Source organism: Gorilla gorilla, chromosome 2 (assembly GCF_029281585.2).
Source record: "Gorilla gorilla gorilla isolate KB3781 chromosome 2, NHGRI_mGorGor1-v2.1_pri, whole genome shotgun sequence".
NCBI classification, from domain to species: domain Eukaryota; kingdom Metazoa; phylum Chordata; class Mammalia; order Primates; family Hominidae; genus Gorilla; species Gorilla gorilla.
In genome coordinates this window covers 14,546,810-14,573,862 of record NC_086017.1, presented here as the reverse complement: position 1 = coordinate 14,573,862, position 27,053 = coordinate 14,546,810, and the positions used below count along the sequence as shown (strand labels likewise).

The 27,053-nt window shown below is 46.6% G+C and overlaps 1 protein-coding gene across 1 annotated transcript in view; it reads right to left on the bottom strand.

The window, feature by feature from the left end:
* Positions 1-27,053, bottom strand: part of ITPR1 (inositol 1,4,5-trisphosphate receptor type 1) — a 354,018-nt gene that overhangs the window by 70,885 nt on the left and 256,080 nt on the right. The window contains exons 45-47 of the mRNA XM_063703566.1: positions 9,963-10,143; positions 7,910-8,163; positions 1,169-1,369 (exon numbers count right to left, since the gene is read on the bottom strand). Of these exons, the coding sequence (XP_063559636.1) occupies positions 1,169-1,369; positions 7,910-8,163; positions 9,963-10,143 (636 nt within the window). The remainder of the gene's footprint in view (positions 1-1,168; positions 1,370-7,909; positions 8,164-9,962; positions 10,144-27,053) is intronic.

Below are 27,053 nucleotides of genomic sequence, written 5' to 3'. Positions count from 1 at the left end.
AGAGGAAAGTGCATCTCACAAAATGCTATTCTCACATTCACAGACAACTGAGACCAGGTTTTTAATAGACAATGAGTTGTCTCTCATAAACCGTTCTCCTCTGAATGAAGGGCCTGGCTCCCCAAGTCACACAAGTAATGGCTGCTGGGTTTAGCACTGACCATTTGAAGCCTTGGTCGTCTCTCTCCAGTTAGGATGAAGCTATAATTTGGTATTAAAAATCATACTTGGCTGGGCGCGGTGGCTCAAGCCTGTAATCCCAGCACTTTGGCAAGCCGAGGTGGGTGGATCACGAGGTCAGAAGTTCAAGACCAGCCTGGCCAATATGGTGACACCCCATCTCTACTAAAAAAAATACAAAAATTAGCCAGGCATGATGGCATGCACCTGTATGTAGATGGCAAGTCCCAGCTACTAGGGAGGCTGAGGCAGAAGAATCGCTTGAATCCAGGAGGCAGTGAGCCGAGATTGCACCACTGCACTCCAGCCTGGGCAACAGAGTGAGACTCCGTCTCCAAAAACAAACAAACAAAAATCATACTCAACCTAGCACAATGCAAAAACTCACAAAATCCTTAAGATGCCATGTATAAGCAATGACTCTACTCAAGACAAGAAGTTATTGGGTTGTACTCCCAAAATATTCTTCTTTGAGAGACCAAAGTCAAGACTATCTCATCTTTCTTTTCCCTGAATGTCCATGATGTTTAAATCTCAACTATAAAAATGTCCTTATATTACTTTCAAGCTGTCTCACGTGTAGTAATTTTCTTCTCTCTAGCTAGGCTTAAACCCCCTTCCAGTAGTCACTCTTTGAAATCCCCTAGTATTTAAAATAGGTCACTGTCTTTTGGTTCTCATTTCACTCCTGCTTTATTGCCTACTCCTAGAAATCAGGTTAAATAGTTGGACATTCAAACCAAATCAAATGAAGCCAAACCTAGCCAAGGAAAGAGACCATGGACTGTCCCTCCAATGTCCTTCATTAGGAAGGTTCTGAAGTATCATGAAACACCATGGCTATTTCTCAACTGCTGGAAGACAGCCTCCTGTCCTACTGACTCCCTAGGCCAACAGGCACAGGCTTCGTGATTTCTGAACTAGTCTCTGTCAACATTTCCAAAATGGGACACTTTTTTTCCCCATCCCAAAACAGAAATTTAATTACCTGGTTCTCATGGCAAGGTCCTTGACAGTATTCGGTCAGACTTTCCAGGGTTTGGTTGATAAGCGCTACGTTCTTTTCATTTATATACAAGCCCAGAAGACCAAGGCCTCCAGTTGTGCTTCCACAGATACAGTCCAGAAACTGCAGGGTCTCACATACCAAATTGTAGTTGGTCTTGTTATTTTGGCAACGGAGGAAGTTCTGCAATTGGGTAGTCCCCAGGTTCGGTGAGCAAAGGCAGAGGAAAGAGGGAAACGTTATTCATCCTGCCATTTTGATAGCCTCTAATAGGTTGGTAATTATACAGAGAGATGCCACGTGGGAGAGCATGGAAGAGTCAGTATGCCCCCCACCACCATGATGATAAACCCATGGACTTGGTGTATGGCAATGGCCCTCAACAATGCAACCTGCTCTCCAAGGTGTAAGTATATGGAATGCAGTGCAGTTGACTCCTGTAATCTTTTTGAGTCCTCATTTCTCCATTCACTTCTTAACCCTTCCTCTCTCCTGCCCACCCCAGCTTCCATCAGGTGTTGAGTTCAGAGGCATCTGACATTTCCAAGGGCGGTGGTTTTGTTTAAAGATGATGATTTGATCTGAGTGCTGAATGCCCGGAGCCCAGCACTAGGGACAGTTCACCATAAAATGGGGGTGTGATCAGCTGGCTTACTCCCAGTGCCATGTGGAGGGAGCCTGGATTACTTGTTTGGCCATTTCCACGATTAAAGGAAGGAGTGACAGTGAGTAAATGTGTGTGTGCTTGTGTGCATGTGCCTGAGCAGGTGTTCTCCAGGTGAGTTCTAAATGTAAACAAGAGGCACAGATAGGAGCAAGACACTTCCTCAACAAAATTTAAAAAGCCACATTCACCCAACTTGAGAAATAGAGTATTTTAATGAGGAGATTTTTGTCAGAGGCTCCAGTAATCTGTTCTTAAAAAGAAGCAAAAATTAATTATGTATGTTCTTTTCCTCAGTTACCAAAGCGACATGCTTACTGTAAAAAAAAATGGGCAATACGAAAAGATTAAATGGACATGATCTTTGACCCAGTAATTTCCACTTCTATGAAGTATTCACTTCTACTCACAAAGTATGTATTGGATGTCCACTATAGTACTGCTTGTGACAGTGAAGAACTGGAAACAACCTAATTGCGCACCAATTGAGGAGTAAATAAATTACAGTATATCTACATCATTTAATATTATAAATTAGAAACACCGAGTAGATCCCTATGTGCCAATATGGAAAGATCTCTATGACACACTGTCAAGTTTTTTCAAAAAGGCATAAAGATTAATATGTAACAAATGTTCCCGTTCCAATATATAGAAAAAGGACTTGAGGATACAGTGTAAATCAACAACCAATTCTCTATGGATGAAAGAGAGGCAACTCTTGTAACTAAATACTTATTTTCATTTGGTCTTTATAAAAAGAATATATCCACACATTCCTTGTATAATTAAAACATTTGTAAATGCACAGGTTAAGAGCTGGTAACCAAGTTCAATGCTTGGCTCATCACCAAACTAACCACCTCCTTTCTCCCCACTACAACTTAACCCAAACCCCTTTTGCTCCATAACAAGTTCAGGTCCAGGTGGGAGGTGCAGGGAGAACAGATGATTTGGGACTGTGTGGGCTCGATTGTTTCTCTAAGGGAAACCAGAGGAGGATTTCACAGCCATTTCTGCCTTGCTCCAGCTCCTCAGGGAAGATACTACCTGTTTGAGGGGTTGGCTCAGCCCCGCTCTGCGCAGGGGCGCTGGAGGAGTGTTTGGGACAACTCTGGAGAGGGCCTGGCTGTCCATGGCTGAAATTCACAGCAAGGCTCTCCTGGCCCATCTGTCTGTCAAACTTCTGTTACTGCTCCCAGTGAATTTAAAAAGGCATATAGATTAATATGTAACAAATGTTCCCATTCGAATATATAGAGAAAGGACTTGAGGGTACAGTCTAAACCAACAACCAAGTCTCTATGGATGAAAGAGAGGCAACTCTTATAACATCTGAGAGGCAACTCTTATAACAACATCTGAGAGGCAACTCTTATAACATCTGAGAAGCAACTCTTAAAACATCTGTCTCTCAAACTTCTGTTACCACTCCCAATGAATTCATTTCATTTAATTCCGATTATTTCAACCAGTGTTTACAACACACTTCAAGCACTCCTCATTCTCTGCCTGGCCTCCAGGCTCCCACCAGGCAATGCCCTCTGCCTGTTGCTCTCGAGGCTTCCACCCTGAATGACTCCTCTTCCTTCAGGATGTGGTCTAAAGTCACTTCTAGGAAGCTCCTGCGACCCCTGAGCCCTACTCCAGTGAGATGGGAGCACCGCACGTCGCCTCTTCCAGCCTTCCTCACTCCTGTGATGTGCGTACAGAGGGACCGATCAACTCACCAAGGACCACGTTGACAGCGCTGGGTGCCCAGCAGCTGGCCCAGGGACTGGCACCTACCAGCTGCTTTGTAAACACTGGATGAAATAATCTGAACTAAATGAAATGAATGGAGGGAAGAGGACTGGGAAGTCCTCAAGGCTAGCTGGGCCCACGTGTTTCAAACTCCCCATGAAGACAATGGCTGCCCATTCCTGAAAGCCTCTCCCATCTCTCATGGCTTTCAGAGTGTCTGGACGGAATCTGTCCCAGACTCAGATCCATTTCCTCTGGCCCTCTCCATAAACAGAGGCACACCACTCCACTATGAGGCACAGGGAACTCCTTCTTAGAGAAGAGAACTCCCCTTCAGCATGTACCACCCTGCCTTGTCCAAGCTAGAGAAATCCTGCCCTTTTTGCAGTCTTCCTTGAAGAGCCTGGGACCAAGTTGAGATGGGTGGGTTAAGGAAATGGAAGACTTCAAGTCTGTGCTTAGACAGACTTTGGTGGAAAGAGATCAGGACCTGCATTCATTACCCCAGGGGAAAAGCAAAGCCACCTTCTCAGGGGAGGGTCCCCAAACACATGCCAACTGGCTGAAGAGAGGTTTTTCCCATCACATTTCTGACCACTGTAAACAAGGCTTGCTTAAGGCAGCAACTGCCTGTTTGGCAAAGTGAGACTTGGTGACTTTATCTCTTCTGAACATTTACCAACAGGAAAGTTAAGGTTATAAATATGACAAGCAACTCCGGGCACGAGCCCAAAGGGTGCTGCTGCAAAAGGCCAGATTCCTTCTCCCTCTGCGCTGACTCTGAGCTGCTTTACACCAGGAAGCCGAACACTCTCTCCTTATGAGAATGACTTCTCCTTCCCTCCGATCCAAGAGGAATCCCTGACCCAGTGACCCACCCCCTGTTCTGGGATATTGCCACAGAATGGCACTCAGAGTGGCTGAGTCCTGCTTAAAACTATTCTTTGGAGAAGTGGATTTCTACACACCATAATTTTATTGGAGCAAGTCACCACCTGAGAGAATCTGATTTTGCAGGAGTTTTTAAGGATGATTCCAACCTCCATCCTTGTGAACCACTGGTCCAGATCACGGGCTTCTAACTGGGCCCTGCAGAACCCTGGAGGCTCCCTGCAATTCCTCCCTACCATCCCAGGGGTCTCGTAGGTGAGGGAGCACTCTAGTTTCCACTCCGAACAGAGCAGCTTTGCTCTCCTCTGCTGTACTTAGTATATTTCAACAAAGGATCCCGTGCGCTGCCCCCCACCAAAAAGTTTTAAAGCACTGAACTGGATAATCTTTATGATACCTTCAAACATTATGTTGCTAGGTCTTTTTTTTTTTAAGTTAAAATATGTTAAAATATACTATACACCCCAACACCCCACAGCACTGTTTCCAACAGAGCAATGAACTGAGGAACGAATTTTGGAAGGACTTCATTAAAAGGTGCTTCTGTCCATGGGGTTCCCAGGGCATTGGTTCAACGGAGAATTCTGCAGAAAGCTAAGGTATAAAACTGAAATTCTGAAGACTTCCAAACAAGAAATGATGAACCTGTGCAATTAAAGCCTTACTCCGCTTTCACAGTGGAAGGAAGTGGGTGTGTGGGCGAGGGAGGGAAGGTCAGGGAGAGAGGGAAGGCAGAGCAGGCCCATGCCACCAGAGCTAAGCTCGGGAACAAGCACATTGGCACTGCACCTAGGACACTCATGGAGGGATTCTACTCCAGGCAGTCTTGAGTTTCATAAGCTCAGAACTCAGCAGATGCCACCTCCTCTGAGAGGCCTTCCTGGACCTGCAATGGGTTGGTTCCTCTCTTCTAAGGAGTGGCTGGTTCCATTCAGCTCAAGTGGCTGCTACCCTAGACTCAGCTCTGTGAAGGAAGGGGTGAGGTCCTGTCACCATGGGTGCTGGGCACAGAGCAGGGATTCACTGATATTGATTAAATGACACACACATGCCTGGGCATCATCTCGACCTACTTCCCCTGTGGACTCCAAGGCTGGCAGAGACCAGTGACACCTGCATAGGGGAATAGTACAGGGGCACTGATCACCATGCTCTGCTCAGAAACAGTCCCCAGCATCAGGATTCCCCCACTCCCATCCACAGAGATGCCAAGCTCAGCTGCTCAGCATTTAGTCCTCTGTGGGTCACTCACTCCCCCTTTGCCTGAATCCCGTGACTAGTGGTAGGGTTATGGAAGGTGGAGGGTGGACAATGTCAGGGAAACAGTGGCCTTCAGATAGAGGTTATCAGCCAGTGAGATGGTAACCAGGCCCTGAGCATTTGGGGCATAAGTGCTTTGCTCCACCCAACTGGACTACACAGTCCTGGCAAGAAAATCTAGGTCTGAGGTGTTCTAAAGCCCCAAAGAGGAAAGTCTGAGCAACTGACAAGAAAACTAAGGAAACCGATGGCTGAGATCCCACACTCCGATGGCGACAGGGATCAAGCAGGGAGCACCACAGGCTGAAATGGGCCAGGCACCAAAGAAAAGAAAGAACCCAACCTCATCTGGAGGGGCCCCCACTAGCATGCAAGCCACATGGTACTGCGGGTCCAGCCTGGCCGACAGTGGGGTTTGTGTGATTCCTTCACTTTCCAACATGAGTCAGCTCTGGCCAGGTGATGACCTCAGATCTCAGATGCTTTTTCAAAGTGGAGGCTCTTCAATCCGATTGAAAATTCAAACAACTATAGAAGGTATTAACGTTGCAGGCTTCTCTCAGTTCCATTTCACTGTTTGACTTACTAATTAACAATATAATTTCTTGGCTAATCCAGGCATAGACTCTGTGGCAAGTTTTAAGTGAGAGCAATTCACTGTGGCAGTACCAACTGTCTAGCCACAATTGAGGTGTGACAGGCATCAAGTCACCTGGGGGATAAGGTCAGCCAGGTAAATATTTAAAGGCTGTGCCTTCCCTGGCCAGATCTGGACTAGCATTATTTCCTTTCCATACTCTCATAACCCAAGTACACAGAACTACCACGGCTGACTGGAGTGTCTTAGGAGGAAACATTCCACCACAAAGGAGATAGATGTTCAGATGCCCTTTCCTTGTTCATCCTCACACCATTCAGGCAAAAAGGGGGTGGTTTCCCTAGGTCCAGGAGTTGGCAACAAACCCAGGCAAAAGCCAGGGACCCAGTGCTCCAGCACACTTCTCCTGGGCAGTGAGGGGCCTCCGCAGATCCAGACCCATTCGGAAGAAAGAAGCGGATCTCTACGATCCATCCTTGGCCCTTCCTCAACAGCTCCTGCTGCTGGGAAACTTTGCAAGGGATATCATATGCCCTCTGTCTCTTAGCATTTGGTTAACAACATGAGCTCTTGTGTGAGACTGCCTGGGTTCAAGTCCTATTTCTGCACTCCCTGTGTCCTCTGCACCTCAGTTTCCTCATCTATATAATATAATCATATAAGCAACACTTAGGATCCAGGATATCATAAGTGCCTAACAAACCTTGCCCATTGTTATCAGACAAAAACAACAAAATGAACAAAGGATTTCTGGAATAATCAGTTCAGCAAATATTTTTGAGCACCTCTTTCTGTAAAACACTGAAAGGCAGCCATTTCCTTCATTCAACCAACAAATATTTATTCAGAACTTCCTATGTATCCAATTTTAGAAATCTAATATATTTAATTATCTAGCCATCCATCCATCCCATTTTTACCTGAGTGCCTAGATGTCTACCAGTGACAGGCTACAAGACACACACATCAATAGGCACATACAGACACTTAACAAATATATATGGGGCAGGCACCTATGTTGGTGCACAAGATGTGGTCTCTGGCTCTCTGGAGACAGCAGGGAAGACAGACAAGGGCATTACTTGCCCAGGCTTTCGCATCACAGAACTTTGCTGATCTGGCCAGGCTCGGTGGCTCGGTGGCTCATGCCGGTAATCCTAGCACTTTGGGAGGCCAAGGTGGGGGGATCACTTGAGGTCAGGAGTTCGAGAGCAGTCTGGCCAACATGATGAAAACCCATCTCTACTAAAAATACAAAAATTAGCCAGGCATGGTGGTGCACTCCTGTAATTCTAGCTACTTGGGAAGCTGAGGCAGGAGAATCGCTTGAACCCAAGAGGTGGAGGTTGGAGTAAGCCAAGATCACGCCACTGGACTCCAGCCTGGGTGACAGAGCGAGACTCCATCTCAAAACAAAAAAAGAAAAAGAAAAAAGAAAAAAAAGAACCTTGCTGGATCCTTGGCTCGAGCAATCTGGCCCAAGTGAGAGGTGCTGAACCACCAGAGGAAGGCAGGCCTTGGCAGCCTTTCCCGAGCTCCCTCCACGCCCCCGCCCCCAGGCCCTCACCTGCAGGTCTCGGTTGTGGTTTTCACACAGGAGCTGAAGGAAGCGGAGGATGGGCTGCATGATGGTGATGACTGCGCTCATCTCCAGGTCATCCTTGGTCTTGTCGGCAGTGGCCTGGGTGCCCTCTCCAGGCTGGTAGTGGTCGTCGGGATCGGCCTCCCTCCTGAAAGTGGTGAAGGCTTTCCTGGTGGCAGCAGAGGCCTCCAGGAGCTGATCCCGGACCTCTTCTGTTATCTGTGTTGTGGGCTCTTTAGCTAGAAAGCAAGCGTAAGGCATGAAAGGCTGCAGAGTCCTCACAGGCCGTATTCACCACTCCAAAGGTGACACTCAGAAACCTACATTCCTTTATCTCCTAGAGACCTTCAAAGTTGGCAAAACACTCAAAGAAGTCACAATCTGCTGTCAGTCCTCAGACAGGATTAAAACTGAGCCAGGCCCTGCCACCTTACTTGTGGATCTACCATTTCACCTACGCGTACAGTGTGTTTCAGAGGAAAAGCCTCAGCACAGGTTCTGTCAGCCTCACACATCTAAGGTTCTGGGCCTCAGCTTCCTGATCTTTAAAATGGGAGGGCATCTGTGAATAATATCTCAAGAAAGTTCTTAAGAAGCTCAACATAATGCTAATCACAATTATTGCTGTCGTAATGACTGACCCTTCTGTAACTATCAAAGCACTGTGATGAAGAACTCTGTGTGTGTTATTTTATCTCATCCTCAGAATAACCCTGTGAGGTAGTTATGGCATTACAGTTAGCAGCACTGACTCTGCGGCCAGACAAGCTGGGTTCGAATGCTGGCTCCACTGCCTCCTAGCTGCATGTCCATAACGACTTAATCACCATCTCTGTGCCTCAGTCCCCTCATCTGTAAAGTGGAGATAACTCAATTTTATCTATCTTGCAGCGGTGACATGAGTCTGAAATGAGGGGAACTGTAAAGAACTTTGAACAGTCCAGCGCAGTGGCTGGACTAGAATCCCAGCTACTCAAGAGGATCACTTGAGGCCAGAAGTTTTAGACCAACTTGGGCAACGTAGTGAGATTCCATCTCTACAAAAAAAAAATTGTTTTGAACATCAGCCAGATGTAGTGGTGCATACTTGCAGTCCCAGCTACTCAGGAGGCTGAGGTGGGAGGATCATTTGGGCCCAGGAGTTTGAGGCTGCAGTGAGCAATGATCGTGCCACTGCACTCTAGCCTGGGCAACAGAGTGAGACAGAGCCAAGATTTCGTTTTTTAAAAAAGAACGTTGAACAGTGCCTGATTCCTAGTAAGCACTTAGTAAATGGTAGCCATTCTTCTTTTTCTTCTCTTTAGCTCCTATCTAGACCAGCCGTTCTCAGCCAGGGGTGATTTTGCCCCCAACCCCACCCAGGGGACAACTGGCAATGTCTGGAGATATTCTGGGAGTAGGGGTGTGCTGCTGGCATCTACTGGGTAGAGAATGTGTATGCTGCTAAATATCTCACAGTGCACAGGACAGCCAGACAGGCCTGTAACAAACAATTCTCCAAATGTCACTGGTACTGTGGTTGAGAAACCCAGTTCTAAACTTGAAACGTGAGGCTCAGCATGCTTAACTTTCTCAAGACCATCTGACTCCACCACTTGCGGGTCTACCCACTCCCCAGTGCGACTTCTCTTCTGGTGAGATACTGGATAAAAAGCTTTACAAGCTTTCCAACACCTCGGAAAACAAAAGAACATTATCTGACAAAGGACTAACACCCAGTTTTAAAATACGTATTTCCCTCAACTTTCTCTAACATTAAATAGAAATCACAGGAAAAGATTATTCATGGATCCCTTGCCAATAAAACCCTAAGCTTGACCAAGAGGAATGTTCTTTATTAAACAGGAAGATCCTTCTGAGCAGCAGGGCTTCAGCTCAGGTCACTGAGGAAGAATTACATCATAACCAGGCTGGCTTTTCTTCTGAAAGCTCCCATCATAATGCATTTTAGAGCATAGAAGTAATGAAAACAATGAAGGATAACAAGGACTCTTCTGTTGTTCATGATCCAGCTGACTGAAGACTGAAGAACATTTACCTTTTTTCCGTGATGGGGCATCCCTGTCTACCTCATCGTCTTTCTTTTTATTTCCCAAGTCACTGGTGTTCACTGTCACCGTTGCTTTGATTTCTTGCTGGGCCACCTTCATCCGGTCATAAAACACCTTAAAGAATTTCTCTGACTTCTTATCTTCTGTCAAGCGACAGAAAAAGGAGTGCTGCAAAGGAAAATCCATAGATTGTGAACACTGTAACTGACCAGAAACTGCACCCCACTCATGACACCAAAACCTAATGAAGATCAGAGCCAGTTGCAAAACCTCACGCATGATCTAAGTTTAGATCAACATTAAGGACCACTCCACACACTGTAGTTCTCTGGGTTCTAAGGCCTGGGGTTTTCAACACAGAGCCTTTGAAACAAATTGCTGTGGCGGGAACAGACACATAGGCTTTGGGAGCACGCTCGAGTGTGGTGGGCAGACTGTTGCCAACTAAGAACAACTCCCTTCCACCCTTGCACACACGCAAAACAACACTGTTAATAATGAAAACTGAGTTTTTCTGGGGGGATTACTGCAGGGCCAATCATTTGTTTAAGGGCTTCTATGCACTCTTCCCCTGGGCAGAGCCCTATGAAAAATATACACATGAATAAGATATGCTGCCTTTGCTCATTAACAGGTTAGGATGACATGTCTATAAATCAGACTAAATTATGTTAAGTAAAAAGTACTCAGGAAGCTACACAATTATATTATAAACGCTCAGAGCTGGTGAGGATGACACTATGCTACAGTGACTCCAAAATCTTCAAGAAAAAGGTCATCTTCAAATCAGGCTTCAAAGGACAGGTAAGAGTGGTTAAATGAAGAAGCTCAAAATGAACAGGTAGCTCTCCTCTTGGATACACATTTGTTTTTGGACCCTCTGCAAGCAATAGTATACACTGTTGATGGAAAAACACAATATGGTGTCTCAACTTCATTTATGAGTATTCGCTTTTCACCCCTTTGCAAACAGCACACTGTTGTAAATTATTTACATAAAAATACAATACGGTCGTTTCCAGAGAAAAAAAAAAACAAAGCTCCAAACAATATATTTGCTTCTTCCAGTGGATCTTCTGCCAATTTCAAATCTTTCCATTTGGAAAGATGGCACTTCCCTACAGAAGGCAGTCCTAGGCTTCCAATCCCAGAAAGAACTTAAATCTTATCACCTTCTTGAAGCCCCCTAACTCTTAAAACTCTCACCCATACACACACCCCAATGCCTGATTCAGCAGAGTCCTAGGGAACCACCACATTTCCATCGTCGACATGCAACTTCAGCTACTCTGACTCTTCCAGCCATTGACTCACACACTTTGTGGACAAACATCTGTCCTGTCTGCCCACAGTGCACTTCTTGGTCATGCCCTTTCTCTTCCTTCCAACTGTTCTTCTTTACCTCTGGTTGCTTTTTACAGCTCAGGATCCATCCATCCTGCCTGTGCTCCCTGGTTTGTTTTCCCTCCAGCCACTGCCAAATGCCAGGACACAAGTCACCACCTCCCCTATGCTTAGCCTTGTCATCCTCCATGTCACTGAGGCCTTCACGACTCCCACTCTGGAACCAAGGTAAGTCTGTAGTGTCCTTCATTGCCTTTTACTGCCTCTTTTCTTTTCTTTTCTTTTAGGTTTCCTGCTATTTCATCCATCCATCCACTCATCCATCTACCTACTCATCCATCCACCCACCCACCCATTCACCCATCCATCCATCCATCCATCCATCCATCCACCCACCCACCCACTACCTATTTTTGCATTTGTCACAAGGTGGGCACTATGTCAGTTATAAGACAAGTGAACAAAAAGGAGACTAGACCTTTCCCCCATGAAATTGACAGCCTCAGGAGGAAAACACATAGTAATTCAAAAATCACCATAATGACTACTTACTAAATAGCCTTTTACCCCTACAAAAGTGACCCAGGAGGCTGCTGGTAAACAAAGCTGTGGCAGACGCTCAGTGCCACTGCCCTATTCTTATATTCCTAGCTCTTCCCACAGCTAGGGCCCCTCATCTTTTGGGCCCACCACCAATGCCACCTGCTCAGTGAGGCTGCCCCTACAGCAGCTCCCAAGCCTATTGCTTATTCTCCATGCCCTGTTTTACCTTCTTCACAGCAATCAAGGCCTCTGAATTGCACTGTTGCACTGACTGTTCACCTCCTTACTGTCTGCCTCATGCAGAGTGCAAGCTCTGTGAAGGCAGATGCCTCGCCTGAGTGGTTTCCAGCTGCCCCCAGAGCACCTAGAACAGGCCCTGCACATAGAAGGCACTCCATGATTATTTGATAAAAGAATGAATATAACCCAACACTTTATGGCTCCCCATAACTGGATGCCCCCCTCCCCATAGTCAGATCCTTTTTATATTTGGTGGACATGACAGAAATAAATCTCCAAAATAAATCAATTCTAGAAAATTGCTCAAATGTGAGAAAGCAACTTCCAGTTGTTCACTTCTTTAAGAGCTCTTGAACCCTCAGGTCAATAAAAGAGACAAAAAAATGGTGGGGGCAAAAAATGCAACCTGAAGCCACCTAATTATGGTGACTGAATTTCTCACCAAGACAGACCATCCAACATCTCACCCATGCAGGCTTACAGGGGACTGCCTGCTAAAGCTGGGGTGCACCAGAAGGTGGCCGTGCAGGACCATTCGCTTCAGCTGCTATCCCAGCTGTGTTCTCATGGCATGGAAGCAGCTTTAAAAGCATTTTGGGACAATCTGGTCATTCAAGGAAACAAAAGCCCTTCAAGTAAGTAAGTAAATGAATAAATAAAGCCCGCTATCTGTTATCTGATAGCAGCGCCACGCGACACACACAGATAGCCTGCCACGGACTGCGCTGTCTGACGGCCAATCGGGTGACCCAACGGCTGTCAACCGCTAGGGTCAGGGTAAGGGAAGCTCTTATGAGATGAGACAAGGCCAGGCGCTGAGAACGCCACATTGCTGTGTGTGTTTCCGCCACGGTCACCAGGTTTGTTTCGCATTACTGATTCCAGTCCTCAGTCGCTCAAGGGTTTGAAGCAGCTTTATTGATAGAATGTGCTCAATAAAATAATAAAATGGATAATAAGGTCTAGAAGACACAAGTAAGCACAGAAAATCAAAAAGAGAATAGGTTGGGAACTGGAGAATGGGGAATGAGGATTCAGAGGAGTCCCAGGCTGGGCTCTGAGGTCAAGATGAAATGAGAGGCGTGCTCAGTTACACTACTCTTGGTATCAAAAGGAGAAATACAACCAGTGCCTCAACGGAAGGAAGACAATTCTTTTTTTTAAATTCTGTTCAAGTAATTTTTAAAAACTTTTTAAATTTGTGAAGTTCTGGGGTACCTATGCAGGACGTGCAGGTTTGTCACAAAGGTAAATATATGGTGGTTTGCTGCACCTATCCACCCACCCATCACATACATATTCAGCCCAGCATGCATTAGCTCTTTTTCCTAATGCTCTCCCCCAACTCCTGCCTCCCCAACAGGACCCAGTGTGTGTTGTTCCCCTCCCTGCGTCCATGTGTTCTCATTGTTCAGCTCATACTTGCAAATGAGAACATGTGGTGTTTGGTTTTCTATTCCTGCATTAGTTTGCTCAGGATAATGGCTTCTGGCTTCATCCATGTCCCTGCAAAGGACACGATCTCATTCCTTTTTATGGCTGCATAGTATTCCACATTTTATGGCTGCATAGTTTATGTACTACAATTTCTTTATCCAGTCTATCACTGATGGGCATTTGGCTTGATTACATGTCTTTGCTATTATGAAGAGTGCTGCAATAAACATATGCATGCATGTAACTTTATAATAGAATGATTTATGTTCCTTTGGGTATGTACCCAGCAATGGGATTGCTGGGTCAAATGGTATTTCTGGTTCTAAATCTTTGAGGAATTGCCACCCTGGGAAGGTGTTTCTTAACAGAGGAATTAGCAGGGCAGGCTTTGCAGTCAGACTGCCTGGGTGTGAGTCCCAGGTCCTTGACCCACTGGCTCTGTGGCCTTGGGCACACAGCCCAGCCTCTCTGAATCCACATGGAAGGGCTGCCATGTTGCATGCCAAGTGCTTAGTACAGTGCAAACTGATGGTGTTAATTTTGTTTTTCTACTACCATTACATTAGTAGAATGTGAAAACTCCAAGGAGAAGGTGATCCTGTGAGCAGCTAGGACAGGAGAGCAAAGTGAGAGCTCTGTTTCCAGAGTCAGAAAGGCCTGGATCTCAGCTCCACCGCTTACTAGCAAGTGTCACCTTAGAAAGTGACAATGTCTCTGAAACTCGAATCTTCTCATCTGCAAAATGGGCAATAATCGTACTTCATGGATGGTTGTGAAGGTTCAATGAGATCACTACAGTAACACGATAGCTATCACTCACTGACTGCTTTCAAGCTACCAGGAGCTCAGGCAAACCTTCACATGTTATCTCACCCAGAAACCCATGGAGCTAGTTACAAGGCCTACCTGGGCAACATAGTGAGACTTCTGTCTCAATGAAAAAAAAAAAGTTAAAAAGGTACCCCCGAAGAAAGAAGTGGGGTTTCTAGAACAGAAGCAGTGGTATCTATTGCAAGAGTAGAAGTGAAACATGATGGTAGTGTGGGTAAAGAACTAACATACTTCTTCTTAGAAGGGGCGTGCCCTTGGAGCGAAGGGAGGCAGAGGGCCCTCAGGGAGGGCCTTCTGGAATTGCTGGCTGTGGCTGCTGGAGGCATTCACCTGCCCCGTCTGGTACCTGGTGTGACCTAGACTTAGAGAGATGAGAGCCCTCCACACAGTCACAGACCTGTTGATTAAGCCTCTTTCTGTAATGATGCGTTTGCAGGGCTTGGGTGGGAGTGGAGTGTTCTCCTCAGGACTGTCTCCCTATGGCTGGTGGGAGCTGAGAGCAGAGAAGGTGGGTGCACAGCCTCCCCGCCCCAGGCTCCTGAAGCACGGCCCCTCTACACGCTACACTGCCTCCCTCCCTCCCTCCCGGAACCTCTTTCAATTCATCACTCTTCACCCCGACCAAGAGCAAATCATCAGAGATTTTACTTTTCCAAACTTTTCACTCCACTCCACCTGGCAGGTGTGAGGTAGCCCTTCAACATAAACCTGGCCCAGACTGGGAAACATCAGGTGATGGTGAGAGAAATCAAAATGGTGGTTGCTAGGTACCCATCAACAGTGGGCTGCATAAAGAAAATGTGGTACATGTAAAACATGGAATACTACACAGCCATACAAGAGATTGAGATCAGGTCCTCTGCAGCAAAATGGATGCAGCTGGGGGTCATTTTCCTAAGCGAATTGATGCAGGAACAGAAAACCAAATACTACATTTTCTCACTTGTCAGTGAGAGATAAACACTGGGTACTCATGGACATGAAGAGGGGAACAACAGACACTGGGGAGTACTTGGGCGGGGGCAAGGGCTGAAAAACTCTTGGGTACAATGTTCACCACCTGCGTGAACCACCCCAAACCTCAGCATCGCACAGTATACCCAGGTAACAAACCTGCACATTTACCTCCTGAATCTAAAATACAAGTTGAAAAAAACACCAAAATGGTGGTTGCCTCTGGAGGGTGGCGGGTTGTGAGTAGAAAAGGACTATAAATGGGAATAAGACAACTTTCTAGAAGAAAATAAATGTCTTGATTAGGTTGGCAGTTTCACAGGCGTGGTAGACAGAACGGTCCCGGCAAACATGTCCATGTTCTAGTTCCTGGAACCTGTGAAAATGCTGTCTTATGTGGCGAAGGGGAATTAAAGGTGCAGATGGAACAAAAGCTGCTAATCACTGACCATAAAGTAGACAGATGAGCTTGGATTACCCGGGTGGGCCCAACATAATTACAAGGAGCCTTCGCTGTGGAGGCAGGAGGCAGGAGAGGGTGGCAGCGGAGAAGGACCCCATTCACCGTTGCTAAACCTGAAGATGGAGGAAGGGGCCACAAGCCAAGGGATGTGGGTGGCCTCTGGAAACTGGAAAAGGCAAGGAAGCCTTCTCCCCTAGAGCCTCCAGAAAGGAGCGCTGGCCTGCCAACACTTGGTTTAGTCTAGTCTAGTAAGACTCATGTTGAACTTATAAAACAATACATTTGGTTACTTTAAGCCACTCAGTTTGTAGGAATTTGTTACAGCAGCCACAGAAAACTAGTACAATGGGTATAAAAACATTTGTCAAATCTAATCAAAGTCTACATTTAAAATCTGTGCCTATGATTATATGTCAATTATATCACAATAATAATAATTAAAAAAAGATAACAGAAAGTCTGCTTTGTTCCCAGAAAGCTGGGGAACTCTGTAGAGGGGCCACCTTCTGAGGCTGCCTCTCCACCAGTGGGAACGGCATCTGCCCCCGCCAGGCCGACCTCTCCTCACCCTCCAGTCATCTCCAAATCACATTTGATTCCAGAGCCCTTTCCATATAAGCTGTCTCACCAGAGTCTTAGGAGATTGCCAAGGCAGATATCATCATTCATAAATCTGTCACATTATAGATGAGAGAGCTGGGGTTAGGAGAGGTCAGTGACTTGTGGCAGAGCCACAACCAACTCTCCTCCCATCTGCACGTTGAACCAACACAGACAACCTGCCCCAGCAGTGAGGCCGGAGTCAAAGGCTGGGAAAGCAGAAGACACGAAGCTCGTCTGCGGGCAGATCCTCGGCACCAGTCCCAGACATCCCTGATGACAGATCTGATCTGATATGCTTTAAGGAAAAGGCCAGGGCAGGGACAGGGTGAGGCAGTGACCCCGGCAGTGGCCGTTTCCATCCTGAATCCACTGGACAGGGGGAAAGGGAAGTGGGCATGGCTGCTGTCAGCCAACCTTCAACCACAACAAAAGAGCAAGAGAACACAGATCACAGAACTCTGCAGCTGGAAGCACTGGAATCCAGCAGTTTCCAATTGCCTTTTTCAGCAGGGTAACATGCTCCTCTCCAGTCCCCAAACACCATCTTAGGATAAAGACGCCGCTAGATAAAAGACAAAAGGCAAAACAGCTCCATACGAAGCAGAGCAAAGAGGGTCCCCTCCCTCTTGCCATTGAAACTCCTTGGAACTTCAGCAGAGCAGCACTTGAAAACCACCCATGTCTTCCATCCTTCCACATTTCACAGATGAGGAAACTGAAGCCCAGAAAGGGAAATAGACTTGCCAGGGCCACACAGAACCTCCCTCTCCTGACTGCCCAAGACAGTTACTTTTGACCACACTGGGGTGTGGCTGGTTGAAACTACAACCCGAGTTTACATTCTTACCTTCTGATAATTGTCAAGTGGACAGTTTTCCCTCCTTGGGTTGACTGAGCTGTACAGGGGCCAATGAATCAGGGTCTTAGATTAAAAGAATAATAAAACTACCTTTTCAGATCAGCCTTGAAAATAATATAATATTGCTTAATTAGCCTGACTCCCCCATCCTCCCCCAGCCCTGCAAGTCCTTGCAAAGCTATGGAGCGTGGTTATGACGAGCCTACCTCGCTTCAGGAACAACAGCCACCCCGAGGTGAGGGGCTAGCGGACAGTGGCGGCCACCTTGGTGACAGCAGGGAGACAGAGGGCCTGGAATTATCATTGGATGCAAGTTGGACACCAGTCTTTGGCCATTTACATAACACCCACCTCCTTTCTGGATCTACCTATCTTACCCTTCCCTGGAAACGGGTATTATTGTTAGACAACTGTAGCACTTTGCATCTGAGTAGCTCTTGGTAGTAATCAAAGTGTTTTTGACACCTAATGTTTCATAACAACCTTGCTGGACCCCAGCTTCCCTGTGATGCTGACATGGCAGATGGGAAGACCCTCATTTTTCAGCTAACGAACCCAGGGCACAAATGAGGTTAAGTAAATTGCCCACGATCACATGGTTGGATAGCAAGGAGCCAAGGCCATAATTTAGGTTTCCCGACTTCCAGTTCTCCAGGCACGCTCTGCCTAGCCAGGTGTGTTTTATTACCTAGTTCAAAGGGGGACACTCCTTTCTTTAGGTGCAAGAGGTCACAGTCCTAATCAAACTGTGTAAACAAGTGGTCCTGGGGAGAAGAATAGGAGAGACAAATCTTCTCCATGACCTAGACATATACCCATGAAGCCATCTTTCCCAGAATTCAGGAAGTTCAGGGGAAAAGACAGACCTTGCAGTCCAAGGATCCTGGCGCTCCCTGGAATGTGAGCCAGCCTACCTGTCCCTTTCTGGGCCGCCAGACCATTCTAGGGGAGGAGCCCCTTTGTGGCATCTTAGCTGCAAGACAGGGCAGTGGCGGGGAGCAGAGATGTATGTGTCCCAGGGTGGAGCCTGGTGGGAGCGGGCATGGCTTGCAGGGGAGCAGTCCAGCACAGAGGGACGGCTGCAGGACTCAGGTCCTTCCTCAAAGAAAAGCATTTCCATCAGCCTCTGAAAGTTGGTCCACCTTTCAGAAGCCCTCGCTCTGGGCCTTGAGAGAATCCAGAGAATGGGATTTTCCACCTCACTGCCTCATAAGACATGGCCCTGACCCATCTAGCCCATGACACTCACCACGGCTGCTCACTTACCTGCTGCAGAATGACTTAAGTTCTCATGTTAAGGCCAAGAATTTGAAAAATGTGGCTGCCAAACAGTGAGCCAAAGCTTGAGTTTCCACAGGCTGAGGAAAATTCTCTGTGGGCATCTTTGATTTTTCTCTTTTCACATCAACTCTGGGAGTCTCAGGGACTTCAGAGGACATCTCCCACCAGACTAACCCACTCCTGCCCAGCTTGAACAGATACTCTGTGGGTAACAGAGCAATGCCAGTGGCTACCAAGAGGTGGGGCTTACCTTGGCTGTCTTCCTACACCTGTGGTTAACTGAGAACTCCCCACTCCCTGGGGACCCTCTCTCTGCAAGTTTTATTATAGTGAACGGCAACTGAACGTTTCCAATTTGCTGGGCGCTAAGTGCTTTATATGCATTATCTCATTTAATCCTCAGAAGCACCCCATGGGGTAGGTGCCATTATCATCCCCAGTTTACAGATGAAGAAACTGAGGCCCCAAGAAGTAACCTGCTGAGTCATCCACCTAATAAGTGCCCTGGCACCCAAGCCCCACCTGTCTGACGCCTCAGCCCTGTTCCCAACCACATGCTCTGTTAAACGCCTCTCCCCTGAGCAAGAGTCTGTCCTGTTCTGAACACCTTTTGGCATTTTATAATCCACCCCACCCCTACCCCTACCCACCAGGGCTTTCAGAGGCATCAACGGGCTCCTCTCACAGTAAAGAATAGTGGCGGAAGGTACACATGCATTCGAATGCCTCAACTTTCCCATGACGTTTAATACATTTGTTAATATGGGCTCCCAAACAATCCCCTTCTGCAAGCTGAAGGACTGCCAGGGCCGGGGTAATAAATTATTAACAAAACCATTGTCACACAATGACTGCTGTGGGTCTGGAGTCCTTTTTTAGAAACCAATGATTACAATCAAAACTCAAAGACCAGGAACCATGAACTAGGTAATAAAACACACCTGGGTAGGCAGAGAGTGCCTGGAGAACTGGAACTCGGGAAACCTAAATTTTGGCCTTGGCTCCTTGCTATCCAGCCATGTGATTGTGGGCAATTTACTTAACCTCATTTGTGCCCTGGGTTCTTTAGCTAAAAAGTGAGGGTCTTACCACCTGCCATGTCAGCATCACATGGAAGCTGGGGCCCACCCAGCAAGGTTGTTATGAAACATTAGGTGTGAAAAACACTTTGGTTACCACCAAGAACTACTCAGATGGAAGGTGCTACAGTTGTCTAACAATAATACCCCTTTCCAGGGAAGGTGTAAGATAGGTGGATCCAGAAAAGAGCTGGGTGTTACGTAAATGGCCAAAGACTAGTGTCCAAATTGCATCCAGCGATAATTCTAGTTGGTTCTGGTAGGTTGAATGGCCTCTAAATTGACAGCAAAAACACAATGAATGGCAATTCCCATTAACTGTCACAGTGTAGAATTTTTTTTTTAAGTTTGGACGGCATGAAAAAGAACGAGATCATATCTTTTGTAGGAACATGGATGGAGCTGGAGGCTATTATTCTCAGCAAACTCATGCAGGAACAGAAAACCAAATACCGCACGTTCTGGCATATAAGTGGGAGCTAAATGATGAGAACTCGTGAACACAAAGAAGGAAACAACAGACACTGGGGGCTACTTGAGGGTGGAGTGTGGGAGGAGGGAGAGGAGCAGAAAAAAATAACTATTGGGTACCAGGCTTAGTACCTGGGTGATGAAATAATCTGTACAACAAACCCCAGTGACATGAGTTTACCTATATAACACACCTTCACATGTACCCTCAAACCTAAAGTAAAAGTTAAAAAAAATTTGGCTGAAATTTCACTAGCTATAAAAGCCATTCAAATTTCTGCACGTGCAGAGATAAACATCGTTGCTTCCACTTGTCAAAGTTTAATACACCCAAAGGCAGAATACAAGCTTGTGTCAGACCCTCCTCTCAAATAATCCCAAGCCTTTCCACATAAAGCATTTCCCAACATTTTAAACCAGTCTTGACTTCAGTAAAAGTCTGACCTATGAAAAGGGCCTAATAATGAGTACAATGGGCATTCAGAATTGGACCCTCCCTTGGCATAAATTATCACTCACCCTAACAAGAAACTTTTTTGCAAGGTCTGACGGCTTTCAACCAGCCAACATCTGCAGCTCTCAGTTTACCAGCCTCTCTCAGGATGTTTCCAGCTTTAATGAGTTCAGAAATAACATAGACTTCCAAGTAGAAAGGAAGTGATGAAGTGAAGCAAGTCTGTATTGGAGAGGTGTCAACATTTCATTTTCATTTTTCTGAAATAAGGTCCTCCCTCATCCACACTGTACAGTCACCTTTTAACAAGTGAGAGACAAACCAGTTTCAACTACCCTGCCAGGCAAGGGTGGGGCAGACGCCCTTCGCTATGCCTGACACCCGAGAGAAAAGGTGGAAGACAAAGAACCCTTCCTTCACTCTTATTAATCTGGTCACTGGGCTCTGGGGAACAGCCTAAGCTCCAGGGTCAAGGCCAAGGCAGGGGATCTTCATGATGATTTTCAAGGTGAATTCAGTCTTCTTCAAGCAGCAAAGTCCAACCTGTTCTATTAAAAACACTTTTCAGGGTCCAGTATGGTGGCTTACAGCTGTAATCACAGCACTTCCGGAGGCCAAGGTGGAAGGACTGCTTGAGCCCAGGATTTCAAGACCAGCCTGGGCAACATAGCAAGACCCCATGTCTAAAAAAAAATGTTTTTAATTGGGGAAAAAAACACCTTTCTTCTGAGACACAAAGCTTAACAGCTCTCCTTTCCTGTCTCCCAGTGCCCATGGGAACTGGGACTTACTGGGAAAGCTCTGCCCTATCTGGTAAGCAACGTGGTCCCCCTACACCCTGTGTGGATCAGAACGCTAACAGTTTCACATGTATTCATCAACAACTCAACCAACAAACAGTAATTCCTAAAAAAAAAAATCTAAAGGTATTATCTTAGGAAGCCCCTGATGGTGTAGGTAGGCTACTGGCAACCACTGTTTCCAGCAATATTCAACAGTAAAACCAGATTTCAGAGAAGCAGGTTAGCCACTACCCTGGAGGACCCTGTGGTTCTGACCCATGAACAAGAAGTTAAGGAGACTCCAAATTTTCTCTGGGTTCAACAGTCAAACAGATGCCAAAGGCCAGTATCTTTTGTGGGGATACACGCCACAGCCATCTGTCTCTTCCAGCCAAGTCATGAAGATTGGAAAGCCTCCAGACAAAACAAAGATGACCAGTGGAGTGTCAAATCAACGATACCCTTGAAAACAGACATAAAATAGATGCAACATCAAAATTTGCCTGAAGTGGAAGGGGACTGTGGTAGGAAGCTCCTTGGTAATCCTCCAGGAGGGCAAGAAGGTGTTCTGGTGGCTCTTCAAGCCAATATGAGGCTTATTAAAAAGGTACTCTAAAGCAAAGGAGAGTTTGGTTAGATCTCAGGAAGGACTTTTGTCCAAGGAATCAGAGGGCTTTAAAATCTCAGTCCCTAAAGAAGGAATGAACAATGTGAACTGCATGTCTGGGCTGCAGGAGACACATGCTAGCCTCTGAGGGTGGCTTCCAGGGCTGGTTCTATGATTCAATGACAAGTATCCTCTGGTGGCTCTTGTGAAACTCTCAGGTCCTGTCTCAGCTCACCCACATGATCACTGTGGGAACTGTGGCCAGGAGGACATGAAGACTTTCTCATCAGACCTCTACCTTGTCTCATGAACCCTGAAAAGACAGATGCAAGAGGTGCTGGAAAATTCTATCATCAAGTCCTCTTCCCGGGAGGAGGGTCCAGTGCTGAGGACCCGGCAGTGACTTGGGTGCTGTTCCTCCATGGGGGTGGCATTCTGCATCGTGGAGAGCGAGGGCTGAAGCAGGAGTTGCAGGGTCAGGGGAGTCGATCTCTGGGAACAGCTCCCCAGGTCTTATTTCCATTCTGTGTACCTGAGGGACAATGAATCAACACCAACCAACATTTCCTGTCCTCAATGCTCCAAGGTTCCCAGGGAATTCTACTTGAAATTTATACAGATGCCAAGAACAATCCTTGCCCCACCCATTTTCTGTGTTTGTGCAGTCACATGGCTCAGTGAAAGTGATCTCTATCCTGCATCTTTAGCAAGGTAGAAACGTATGCATAGGGGTGACTTAGGAACTGGGTGGGTTTGAACAGCTCATTTATTAACTTCCAACCTCAGTTCCCTCATCTGCAATGGAGAAAGAGGAGGAGAACCACTTGAGATTCTATTGCAAGGAGTGCAGGAGAGAAAACAGGTGAGAGCCCGCACAGTACCGGCAGGGTGTCTACACCAGCCACGTTCCCTTCTCTGCTCTCCACACAAACTGTGACAAGGACACTTGGCCATAGAAGCCGAAAAAAATAAATCCACTCTGGCCTGATGGAGGCAAGAACACTGGCTTAGGTGGCAAAGCATCAAGCAAAGCAAGTGCCTCCTTGATGAAGACTGCAGTCACCCCCAGTCAACCCTAGTCCTTCCCAACTCAACTGACTCTCGGGTACAGCCGAGTCTGGTCCCGAGCAGAATGCTCTGGGACTTTTCATGTCTCCCCACCCTGCATACCCATTTTGCTGTGTGCTGGCCCACCAGGTAACTTCCACATGGCCACAGAGAGCATCCCTGGCAGCTGACAGTAAGATGTACAGATGGCCAAGTGGTTAGAGCAGGGCAGGGTGAAATCACACAGCACTCATCTGGGTAAAGCTGCTTTGTATATTAGGGCTTTGGCAGCAGCAGTGCATATCCAAGCAGGGGACAGGCCCAAGCCAACTTGGTGCCCTTTAGAAGCACTGACTAGGGATTGGCAGGAACCACAGAGATCACCTCATCCAGCCCCCACTTGATGACAAGCCCATCACCTTGGTGGAGCAGATACTTTCCGCAGCTCTGCCCCTGACCGACCACCATGGGGTAGACCACGTTAGCTTCCTTCACTCAGCTCCTCCAACATCCCAAGCACAAGCCAACCCTCTTCTGGAATACTCTTGCCCTCTGCTACTCTTCACACAGCTCCTTCTCTTCTCATCTGTTGGGTCTCAGCTTGAACGGCATCTCCCTAGAGAAGCCCTCCCCGACCACCCTTCGTGGCCCGTTTGCTTCCCCATCACACTTCTCTGAAGCTCTGATTTAGCTGATGATGAGCTGATTTCCTAGCTCTGTCTCCCACAAGACTGTAAGCTCCTGGAGGGCAGGGGCTATGTTGGTCTCATCCCTGACTGTATTAACGCCAATGTGTATAGCACCTGACACCCAGGGAGTGCTCAGTAAGTAAACATCTGCTATATTAAGCCGGCTGTGGTGGCACAAGCCAGTAGTTCTAGCTACTCCGGAGGCTGAGACAGAAAGATCTCTTCAGCCCAGGAGTTCAAGGCCAGCTTGGTCAACACAGCAAGGCCTCTTCTCTCTTTTTAAAAAATTTACTATATTAATGAATGAACAATAATCCTGAAGGAGGTGCAATTCCGAAACACTCAAGCCAAGCTTTGCATCCATGGCAGCTGAAGTATAACTTTATGGCCAGAAGAAGCCTGTACGTGAAAGCTCAAAGTCCTGCTAAGTGGGAATATGCAGCACACCGCAGACCAGCCAAAGGCAGCTGATGTGGTGTTGTCACCTCTACGGGCTTATCCGGTTTTTGCACGTAACTCTGTGATGGGCTCAGCCTGGCTGGGGATCCTTAATCCATCGAGTTAACTGTTAACTACCCCGGCCCCAGTGACACAGCAGCTTGCATTATTAACTACAGCCCGGGAGGGATGATCATTTGTGCACCTTCCGTCTCCAAACCTGGCTCCCTCCCCAGACTTGATAGCTACAAGCTCTGGGCTCAACAGTTTGTGGGTTTGTGTTGCAAGGAGGCTAATAAAAACATATTTCTCAAATACCGTATGGTGAGGGCAACTGCAACACATCCTCCTCGAAGAGCAATAAAATATATACATTTTTAAAGTCCTGAATTACAGGGGAAAAAAGAGGCTTGAAGACTTCAGAGGGTTTACAGGACTATCTCCTTCAGTGTCAGGGTCATCTTGATCAAAAGTCTAAAACCCAGGAATAGGAAATTGGTAGAAACTTTGAGAGAGCCTCTGACAGTTTCAAAGAGGAACTCAGAGGACCTCAGGAAATGTGAGTGGGCATAGATTTCTCTGTGAAAAGGAGGGTCAAGGCAGAAGAACCAGAGGCAACTGTGAATATCAAGCCAGTTCTCAGGGAAGCAGGGGATCCAAGTGTGTACGTGAGGCGCCTTCATTGTCCCTGCGTCAGGAATCTAGCTGTTGGCACCTTATAATGAGAAAACAGTCTCAACCGTGAAGTTAACTCTGCTGGAAGATTTCCAAAGGGAAAGTCCCTCCAGTTACTCAGAGGGGGAAAAAAAAATTACCTACTTGGTCTGGAATCCGGGGATATTTTATGCAGATGTCTCTAACAGAAGTTAATAAAGGGAAGTCAGCTTGCCTCTGATTATTCAAACAGGCTACTGCTATTAAGGATTGCACAACTTCTGGGCAAGGCAGAGGTGGGTTTGGCTTTTTAAAAATTTTTTCAGCCTGTCCTCATGGAACTACATATTCTTTTCTAAGAACTTTTCATCCTAACCTCCCTACTCACATCTTCTAAGTGTCTCTGCTCTGGTGGGAATGTGATGGACAACACAGAGCCATCTCAGAAGCCTCTGTGGCCACCATCAGGCCGGTCAGGGTGCAGGGGGCCACTCCCTGGGCAGCCATAGGGTTCTCAGCAAGGTGCATTCGTCGTCCCTGCTGAGAATCTGATGGGGCAGCTTTTTTTTTTTTTTTTTTAATTAAATGCAAGCTGAGTCATTTCAACCTGCAACCTTCAGGTAACAGGAGTTACCCAAGCTCCAGGAATTATGATTGTGGGGTAAACCCATTCTCTTGTTTTCTTGCGGTTCTATTTTATAACGCACTAGAGGAGACAGAGACGTCATTGCTTCACCCAGGGCAAGAGGACAAAGGAGGATGCATGGAAATACAAACAGCCCTTCTCCTCCAGGCCATACCGACTAGCAACTAGCAACAGACTTCACCTGGTTTTGGAGCAATCTGAATTTGGAATCTGCCAGAGAAAACTTCTATCAGGCAAGATGGAAGACTCCTAGGATAGGTCCCTCTCATGGAGGGGTTGGTAATAAAAAAATCATGGGAAAAGAAATAAGGGAGGGTGGAAAAAATACACCTTAGAAAACAACTTCTGATGTCCCGGGGCTACACAATGGGGGAGCTGAGCACTTAGGAAGGAGAGGGAAAATATTCTGTTTCCGGAGACAGCTCCAAGAATCATGAGTAGGTGTGAGAAACAAGGAAGCTTATAGATTTAAAAAAAAAAAGAAAGAAAGAAAGGAAGGGGGCAAAAGGAAGGAGTCAGGGAAGGGGGGAGTGAGATCTTTGAGAGACAGGGGAATTAAAAAACACCATAGCAACAACGCAGTCCACCTACCCTGGCCGCCCACCCACAGCCAGATTCTTTACTGACGCATTTGAGAACAAGCTGGTTCCTACCAGCTCAGGAAGGTGAGCAAACCCAGAGAGCTCATTAAATCCCTTCTCAGCGACTCTTGTCTGCCTGCAGATAGTGAGCAAGGAGGATATAAATAGAAGTTATATAACATCTCTTTGTTGATTCCTGTGCTTACCAAAAAAAAATGCAGCATGACCTTGTTTTTCTTTAGAGTTTGCCTCGGCCTGCTGGTTGAGGACTTTAATCCAGATAGGAATCATCTTAAAGTTTAAACAGCAGGATATAGATTTCCAAGTTAAGCGTGCTCTGCATGGCCATCCAAGTTAGGAACCCTCAGGGTCAAGTCCTCCTCCGCGGATTAAAAAAAAAAAAAAATCCACCAGCTCTAAAACAACAACAGCAGGTATGGAATCTTGTGGCTTCCTCTTAGAACATTTCCTGAGGTAAATTAAGGAGTAAATTTGATACCCAAGAGCAAAGCATCATTAAAACGGCATCTTGGGTTTTCTAAAGGAGGTTGGAGCATCACAGGTATATTCAAAGGTAACTGATGGTTTCCAAATACCCTCCAGGCCTAATCAGTTGTCTTTTTGTTCCTTAACAGGCATGATGGTAAGAGTCCAGTGGATGGAAAAGGCCTCCTCCTTAAAGATGGTGATGGAAATGAGCACTGCACAGGGAAACACAAATCAGGTCCCCTGAAATCCAGCCCAACCTGGCTAGACCCTCCAGTGCCCATCAGGGCTTATGAACAGGTTGCTTCAGTGTCTTTGTTAGGGGGTGGTTAAAAAGGAGTACGTGCTTATAGGGTATGCTGCTGAGCTCCACGATTTTGACTTCATGTCTAACCTGTTGATGCTACAAAACTCTTTTAAAAACAGTTACCATGGGAACTTTTCCCTAGCAAGCATTCTTCAAGAAACGTTACAGGTGCTGGTGAATTCAATGCCCTTGGTGTCAATAAGCTTTTGCTGAGTCTTAGAATGTGTGGCTTGAACTGAGAGGACTTTCAAACATATAATGCAAAGTTTCCAATGCACATGT